We start from the raw sequence: 9418 nt of genomic DNA on the forward strand, positions 1-9418 counted from the left end.
ATGAAGGGAATCGTCATAATTCTTCTAGTGGCCCTTGTGGGTAAGTATGCTTTTCTTTTTACTATGTCTCCATTGTAACATTTTGCGTAGTTTAGTCAAATATATATATTTAAACTAAAAGATGATTCCATCGTACTATGTCCATATTGTAATCTCTTGAATTTCTTTCCTCAGCTGCCGAGAAGTTCCCAGCCCGTAAGTTTAACATTATATATATATATATCTTATATTATTTCTGATTCATACCATGCATGTTTTTTGAACCAACATTTTTTCCACCATTGAAAAAGGGGTGATGTACTAGCTTTTGCAGATAAGTCACAAGTCTGCTAGTGCTTGCTATTAAATATTACAAAGAGTAGGACTATTATCTTGTCACATTAGCAAAATAGCAATAATCCTTCTGCAAGATATTTCTCTAACATTGTGAGCCACTAGAATAGTATATTAAATATAATCAATAATCAGTAAGTCAAAAGAGAAGTTATGTGCTTTGATCAATTTGAATGAATAGTTGTAGCCTTATATACAATGTTATAATCAAGTGCAGTACAAATATAGAATTAACACTTGAAAAAAATAAAACATTTTCATTAACATAATATAAAATAAAACCTTTAGAAGGTACATGTTAAATAAAAATAACTTCTATACATTTATAATGACTTGCATGTCATTCAATTGTCAGTTCATATGTCAAAACCATTAGCTAGTTTTGTTCCATGTCCTTAGACAAGAATTTAAGGAGACTCAAGCACACAGAAGTATGCTCTTTATTTTTTTAAATTTATTTTTATTAAAAAATAAATAAAAAGACAATTTTTTTGAAGAAACAAAGAAAGAAACAAAACAATATTAGTTTCCCATCCCTTGAGAAACATTCCTAAAGAATTTTAAACTACTATACTAGTAATTCTATTTGCAAGTTATTAACCTGTCATCTATATACTATATTAATGACAAAATAGTTAACCGGAAAAACAATGATAAAAAAGATAATATCCAATAAAAATGTAAATCAAATAAAAGCGCTTTTACTGTCCAGGAACACACTGTGATTTTCCTTATGAAAAAGCAGGAATTAATGAAAACAGCCAGATACATAAACAGCAAAAAGCAAAAAAAAACAAAAACCCAGATAAAACCCAGCAGTGGGTTGAATAAATCAGCATTCAACCAGTCAGTTAACTTTTAAAGATAAAAAACAAAGCAAAACAAAAACTTCAAAAAGTGCAGTAAAAAAACAGAGAGAATAGATGCTAAGAAGAAAAGGTGCATGAAAGACCAGTGACTTCTTGGATGTTTCCTCCTGGATGGATCCATGGCCATCCAAAACTCACGTTGGGTCATTCCTAAGTGCCCCCATTTAAATCCAGGGAGCAATGCTGCCAAGGAACCAGTTTTGGCAGCAATATCAGCAGATTGTCGGCAGGAGAGAAAAATCTTCCTACCAGTCAGTCTTGGGGGAGGAAGTGTGCTCTTTATTTGCAATTCTGCTAATTAAAAAAACCTGCCTGATTATCTTATACTTCAATGTAATTATTTAGCAAATTATACAATTAAAACACGTCAGTCTGATTATTATGTATTTATTAAAGGCAATGGTTGTAAATGGAACATTTTAGTAGTCTTTGTGGAAACTTGTCAGCCTTGGAGAACTCTGGTGGGATTAACAACTTTTTATCATTAAGCAGCATACAATATAGGATTTTTTTTGCAAATATATTTTACATATAAAACATATGCTATACTGTTAAAACTAACATTATAATGTGTTCATTTTCTTTCTACCAGGAAACCAGAAGCCCCAAGCAAGTAAGCTGAACAATTACAACAAGCCTAAGCTCTTGTTGAAATGACATTAAACAAAACTGTTAATTAATCAATTGATACTCATTTAAGGACCATCACATTTAAAGTCAAGGCATTATATAATTACTTTTTTACTTGCTAAGGGAAGCATGAAACAGATGTGATTTAATATGCAACAGTTCACTGTTTAAAGGAAACAATGATACATCAAAACAGGTGTACTCTTAAATGAGAACCTTGAAAATTTAAAATGGCCTCCCTGGTTTTCAAGTACTTTAGTTAATTTAGTAATGAGTCTGGCTAATGATTTAGCCTTTACAGTATGTAAGCAATGGATTAGCATTTGTAGGAGATGACCAGGATGAGCCTGAGAGAGGGATAAAACATATCATCGGTCTTGAATCCCTTCATACTCACAGGAGATCTAAGTCCAGCTCACCTTAAATTCCATTGACTCTTATCTACTGCTAATATGCTTTGACTGTTAGTAGTTCAGATTCTTGTAGAGAGCTTAAGCTTGCAATAAACCTATATATGCATTTGAACTGCATAGACTCGTGATTTTCTGCACTTGGCAACATTGTTACTAAAGTGTTTTCCTGGTACAAATATGAATATACTGCCCAGAATGTGGTTTATGTAATCACTCTTAAAAACGAATGGCTGGTGGTGAGACAGAGACTGTGTGGAGCACTAAAAAAGATAAGGATGGTATCAAAGGACTGCCATGATTTGCAGAAAGACCTATTCCTGCCAAAGGGAAAACGCCACACAATTTGTGTAGGAGAGGGAAAGATAAGACATAGTCAGACAACTTGACGTTTGGATGACAAAAAACTTGGAAATAGTGGGAGGTAAAATATCCTGAAAGAGGGGGTCCCTAGGAGACTGGAATCTTGAACAGACCAGTAGAACTATGTTGCAATTCCCACTTGTATATTTTTTACAATAAAAGTAGTTCAGAATGTTATTATATTCACTAAATATTGCATTTGTGTCCAACAGAAACCCAGAATCCTGAACCTGGTAAGTCTAATGATAATAAGACAACTCATCAGTATACTTGTGTTAGAAGATGATCGTATAATAAAACATAACATTGCAATTCTCATTTGGATATTTTAAATAAGAGAATGTATATTCTATTGTTTTATTCTACTATCGAACTCAACAATTTTCCTTTTTTTTAATCTAGGAACTGAAAATGTTGACATCAGTAAGTATATTTGTATTTATATTTATATCAGCATATTAAAATGACATTTTGGCTGTCACTGCTGGGTAAAGGAAAGAGCATTAGCTGTTTTGGGTAAGACACATGAGTCGTAAAAAATAAATTCTTCATTTAAATCTTACTTAGTGGTCAAAATTATATAATATTGATCTATATTTTGGGGTTCTTTTTTGAAAAATACAGGTAAATGATTATTCAATGCACAAAATTAATAGCAATCTGCTCAAATGGAATACATTCTTTTTGTTCCCTTTTGTGATTTGCACAGCAACTCATAAAGAGGCCCCAAATTGTCATATATAAACAGTAAGGCTTTAATGAAAATATCCTACAATTGTCCCATTAGTGTTAGTTTAATAATCATGGAATTTACTCAGTTAAAACCTGTAGCCTAATATAAATGTCTTCTTTATTGAACACAGCATAAATGTTTGTTTCTATTTCTAGAACCAGAATTTCCTGCTGGAAAAACATTGATATACAATTACAGCGTCACGTTTGAAAGTGGAGTTGAAGACCAAGGTTATGGAAAGGCCCTTCTAAGGCTAGCAACTGATGCAGTGATCACACCAGGTCCATCAGAGCATATGATTCAGGTAAGCTTTTCCTCTAAGGATAAAGTTCCTTTCAGTCACCCTTAAGCCCATTCAGTTGAAGGGAAACTATACTGTACATTCATGCAAGAAATATTCACATATATGGACCACAGATTGATACAAAGAGCTAAGCTTTGTATCACAAAATGCAAAGAGATTGCCAGCTTTGTTTTGGCTTCTCAGCGAGTAAAGTAGGCTTCACATTGGAAAGGTGCAAATAACTCCATAGCAAGCAGATAAAACAGACTCCATAGAGAGAAGAATGTTTACTTGATACTGTACAGTAATGTACATTCATTCTTAGACCTAACATTTTCTGTACAATAGGCTAAGGGAAAAATGATACTTAAGCTTCAATACTTTGTCTGCAGTTAAAAATTCAAGCAATCTTAAACTATTCATTCATAAGTACATTATACTCCTAAGAACAAGTGTGATTATAAAACTGAGACATAATGGAATTTTAAATTTGTGTTCCACAAACTAAAATGTAGTTAGTGAAGGTGTTTCAAATAGCTGCTGAACTAGGATGGACCTGACGTTACTTCTGTGGGTGTTGGTGCTCTGGGTCTTTATGCAGTGGGAAATATTGCAGAATAACCGCAATACTAAAGCTGAAGCTAGGGAGCAAGCAGCTTCCTGTGGCCTGGAATTTTTGTATGTCTTGTCTCCTGCTCTTCTTCCCACTGGGATAGAGATGACCTGGGGACATGACACCACTTCGTTAGCCTTTTGAAAATAGATCTAGGTGATTTTGCAGCTCTTCCTCCCAGTGAATGATAATTTTCTTTTCCACACTGCAAAAACTAGTGCCATATGAAATCATGACAGGTGTGAGATGCTGTTTGATGGACAATTATACTCCCTTATTGGTCAATGGGAGGAAGTACTCGTCAGTACATCAGTATCTTCCCATGGCATCATGAGAACAGTAGGCATGAGGTCAATTGTAAATCGGATAAGAGGCTCTGCTGGTTTACATCACTATGACAATTAATTATTAACAGGAACAGGCTTTTTACGGTTGAATGTTACTGTGATTGGCTAGTGCAGAAATCGTCTTTCTTTTTTTAAAAAAGCGGGGAGAATAGCAGCTCAGTAAAATAATATTAGTGCATTTTTTATTTGCTTCCTATTTGTATTTAAAATACATTTTGTAATGGGGGGAAAAAGCACTACCCCTTCCAAATGAACAATTTTTAATCTCTCTTACTGGTACCTACAAAACTTAACAATTGCTTCTTTTCATGCTTTCCACCCTCCATTTTGTTTTTAGTTTAGGAATATGAGATTACAAGATGCTGTTGGATACCACCCAAAAAGTTCCTTGTCAGACCCACGAAGGGAATTTAAACAGCTCCTTGACTGTCAGAAGTTTATAGTCTATGTCACCTACAATGGGAGATTTGGCTCCATCCGTATATCAAAGAATGCAGATCCACTTTGCAGGAATGTTTACAAAGGCTTCATGTACTTGTTCGTTTACACAGCACGGTACCAGAGAGAGTTTGAAGTACTGGAGGTTAGGCTTCTTTTCATATTTTTTTCATCTTTCCAGGCTTTACTTTACTGCAGTAGAATACCTCCTTTCTTCACAATTTACATTAGGCTAAAAAACATCTGTGGCATATTGTCCAAAGTTGACAGTGTTTCGAATCTATTAACATATGAAGAATTGAATGTCTCCTACCTTCCTGACCAATGTGATTTCAAAGCATATTAGACTGCTCTTTTAATTTTCTACTTTCCTTACCCTTTTTTCTGAATAAGGAAATAGTGACTTCTAGATGGTAGGATTTGAACCAATTGGTTTAGGTATCAATTGCTATTCTCCCTAAAATATGTGGCTATTCATGCCCAAGGGCTTCTTTTCTATTTCCTGCTAGCTTTTGAAAAATGTCAGTAAATGAATAGAATGTAAAAGAACAGATAAAGGAGGGAAAAAATGATGCCCCTAAGGTGTAGCCATTTTTAATGCACCTAATTTTATTTAAACCTGCTGCAAATCCCTTCCTTTGACTCTCATTGGGAATGTGAGTTTCCATGTTCTTGTACAAACTGAGTTTCTCAATATTGACAGGAAGGACTTGAAGGCGAGTGCAACACCAGATATGTTTTCTATGAGGAGAAAAAGAATGACGGCTACATGATTCACAAATTCAGGGACCTGAACAACTGCAAACAAAAGGTTATGCTGAATGTTGGAATCCCCTACCTCCAGCTTTTCAAGCCTCTCAACTGCTTACAAGTAAGAGGGCTCTATATTTTCTCTTAGCTTTAATGGAGGTCTTTCCTTCTGCATACTACAAATATGAGATCCTGAACTGGGACATGAGGGGAGGTGAGTCCCCCATTTTTCCTAGGTTACAGTTCTGATCTGGACCTGGACTCATGAACTATGTCTCTTTTTGTTGTTTAGAGGGAGAAATTTGTTCAAGGCGCGTCTGCCATAGTCACCAAAGTGAAGCGTGACGGTAACGGAGATCTGATCACTCAAGCCAAGGCTGAACAAATATATGACTTTCCTCTAGACGGAGAAGGTAGTACTGGATATATGAAAGCTGAGTAAGTAGCAACATCAAAAAAACTATTTTGCAGTATGTTCAGTCTCCTTTGCCTTTTAGTCCAGGGTCTGCAACCTTGACAACTTTAAGACTTGTGGACTTCAGCTCCCAGAATTCCTCAGCCAGCATAGGCTGCAGACCCCTGTTTTAGTCCACCTTCTCCATGCATTGAAAGGCATTTCTAAGTTTAGAATGGACCTTCAATAGCTCTGTGCTTCTCCATTCTGCACTAAACTCCAGTAATCTACCAGCAAATCCAGGGCTGCATGGAAATGGAAACCAATCCAGCAAATATACCTTGGCCTACACCACTTTTCATTTTCAGAATAAAAGAAGAGGAACTTCATTTTTACGGCCTTAAATTCGAGGAAGGATAACATTAGCTCTCAAGGACTTTGCCAACGATTATATTTGTTTAATTGACAATGGCAAAAACATCTTAGGTGTGATAATACTGATCATAACCTGGCAATTAATCTGATTTGCAGAAAAACCTCACAAAAGTCACAATTTCCTATGGAATCTAATCCATTAGCCTTACATTTAGGGATGAATGCTACAATGTTGGAAATTCAAATGACAAACTTTTAGAAAATGGCAAATAGAAATGGCTCGAATATGTTTCTTTTATCCAATGTGAGGACAAGTCCAAGTCTTTGAATAGCAGTGCATTTTTCTTGGCTTATCTCTTATCTCTAGTTACCTTCTTCTGATTTACTGGAACAATCCTGCAGTGTTTCAAATGGGTGAGCCCACATTTCTTATGATTTAGTCATAAATGTGGGTGTGTTTTGTTTTCTTCCAGGCAATTGTTGTTCTTGAGAGAAGTGAGACCTGAGCAAGGACAGCAGCAGCAACAGCAGCAGCAGCAGCAACAACAGCAGCAGCAGCAACAGCAGCAGCAGCAGCAACAACAACAACAACAGCAGCAGCAGCAGCAGCAGCAGCAACAAGGAGAGCTTGAAGCAACCACTATTCGTTATGAGATTTCCAAAACTCTGTTTTTGCCTGTGTTGGATAATCTCAACAGAGATCCTGTACAACAGGTAGAAAAATATTTGAAATAGCGAACAATTTAACATTTTCTAAGCCAAACAGAAAACACCACTATCTTGGCAGTTGGAATGAATACATGCTCTTCTTGATTTTTCCTTGGACAGGCTGAGGAACTCTTGCAAGACTCAGTGCGTTGGCAATTCCAGGATAAAATAGTTTCCACCAAGATTATAGTGTTGGTCCGACTCATACAACGTGTATCATATAACGATCTGAATACTCTCTACAATAAGTTTTCAAGACTTCCTGTTGCTAGGTATGTTGGCTGACTTGTATATTGCATACTAGCTTTTACTTTAATCTCCTGAAACCTCAAATCTTGTTCTTCCAGAGGAATTATATTAAGATTCATGGAAAAATCAACCAGAAACCATTTCACCATTAGTGGAGAATTCATGATATTTTAAAGAATGTGTTCTTCTATTCATTGCAGAAGAGTCCTATTGATTTCATGTGGCCATGTGGGTAATTTGATCACAGTGAAGTTCATCAAGGACAAAGTAGTCAGTGGAGAACTGACATATTATGATATGATTTGGCTTCTTCCCACAACCTTCCATTTTGCCAACACTGATATTAACAGAATGGAGGAAACTGCTAGAGTGACAGCAGTGAGTATATGTTACATCATTGTTTTTATGGCAGTATAAAATGTTTTTCAAAATCTACATAGGAAGCTTAATGACCCTAGATTATAATGTTCTCCTAAACAATAAGAACAATTTTCTTTTCTTCCCAACAGGAAATACTTGCCAAAATCCCCGACAAAACATCTATCCTTGGAAAAATGGCTTATCTGGCATATGGGAGTATGGTGAACAAGCAATGTTCCACTTCTCGAACTTGTCATCCTAAATTGCTTGAGGTATGTGGCTAATTCTATCTATAGATCTAGATCTATATTATAGCTATTGCCAATGCCGGTCTAGAGCTAGATCTTGATATATATATAGATATTGAAACAAAAGAACACGGGTTTTTAGAGTACACATGCATCCTGGCAGAAAGCAACACAGACTATTTGGATACAGAGGTTAAAATACATGCATATGAGTGCACAGACCCATAACCTGTTTGTTTGCTTATTTCTTTATTTATTTTTTATAGCCTCTCCACAACCTCCTAGTTGAGGCAATTCGGGAAAAAGAAGAAAACAAGATTGTATTAGCTCTGAAAGCTATTGCCAATGCAGGTCAGATCATCAGCCTGAAACAAGTGAAACTTCTGTGTGAGTCTCCTAAATATCCTGAACGCATCCAGGTCACTGCAGTTCAGACCCTGGGGCAAATCAGCCAGCAGGATCCTACAAAGGTAAGTGGCCGAAGACATGTCTTTTTAAGAGTAGGTAAAAAGCATAAAGCCTTGATTTGCTTTCAGGTAATTGCACAAACTTTGTAACCCAGGTGAATGTTTGAGCTTCTGTCAAATGATTGCCGAAATCACATTGCAGAAGAATCTTTACAGCAATTTCTGGAATTGGTGGTAGCTTAAATGGGATCCATAGATAGAAAAAAAGAGAGAAAGTAGTTAGTCACTGTATACCAAAGAAAAGCAGACCACAAAGGAATTCTCCACTCAAAGGCTCAACCACAATAGAATCATAGGAGCCATATTTGGGGTTATTTGGCCATCCTATAAGTCACAGAAAGCACATCCTTACAAAAATCATTAGCAATATTCCCACTGATTGTTTTTATGTCTATTAGCTGAGCTCCAAATTCATTTGTTTCTTCCTTCCTCTAGGTTCAAGGTTTTCTTCTTCAGATCTTTATGGATGTTTCACGTTGTGAGGCTGTCCGAATAATGGCTTCCATTGTCCTCCTAGACAGTGCTCCTCCTCTGCCTATAGTAATAGCCATGGCCCACGCAATGCTCTATGAGGAGAATGTGCATATTGTCAGTTTTGTCTACTCTCACTTCAAGTCCATAACAAAGATCTTGGACCCCATGCATTACACCTTGTAAGTAGAGAGACACTTAGACTAGGTATTATATTAGATATAGATATAGATATGTTTTATCTATTATAGACCTAAAGTTTTTCTTATAATAGCTTATGGGACGACTTAATTTTTAGCAGCAGCCACAGTTTGCATTCGAGAGATTTATTTCTGACATAAGCAAAAAGTAAGGGAAAAGTAAGCATGGATAAAGGA

General features: G+C 36.0%; 1 protein-coding gene across 1 annotated transcript in view; it reads left to right on the top strand.

Annotated features, from left to right (window-relative positions):
• The window catches only part of LOC107285237 (vitellogenin-2), a 13293-nt gene continuing 3875 nt past the window's right edge, over nt 1–9418 (top strand). Inside the window, exons 1-15 of the mRNA XM_015813410.1 lie at nt 1–40; nt 175–195; nt 1795–1815; nt 2818–2838; nt 3494–3642; nt 4919–5164; nt 5723–5890; nt 6062–6207; nt 7012–7033; nt 7139–7252; nt 7367–7518; nt 7696–7873; nt 8005–8127; nt 8370–8573; nt 9006–9223. Of these exons, the coding sequence (XP_015668896.1) occupies nt 1–40; nt 175–195; nt 1795–1815; nt 2818–2838; nt 3494–3642; nt 4919–5164; nt 5723–5890; nt 6062–6207; nt 7012–7033; nt 7139–7252; nt 7367–7518; nt 7696–7873; nt 8005–8127; nt 8370–8573; nt 9006–9223 (1823 nt within the window). The remainder of the gene's footprint in view (nt 41–174; nt 196–1794; nt 1816–2817; nt 2839–3493; nt 3643–4918; nt 5165–5722; nt 5891–6061; nt 6208–7011; nt 7034–7138; nt 7253–7366; nt 7519–7695; nt 7874–8004; nt 8128–8369; nt 8574–9005; nt 9224–9418) is intronic.

The sequence above is a fragment of the Protobothrops mucrosquamatus genome, unplaced genomic scaffold (assembly GCF_001527695.2).
Source record: "Protobothrops mucrosquamatus isolate PMUCROS unplaced genomic scaffold, P.Mucros_1.0 scaffold155, whole genome shotgun sequence".
Classification (NCBI taxonomy): domain Eukaryota; kingdom Metazoa; phylum Chordata; class Lepidosauria; order Squamata; family Viperidae; genus Protobothrops; species Protobothrops mucrosquamatus.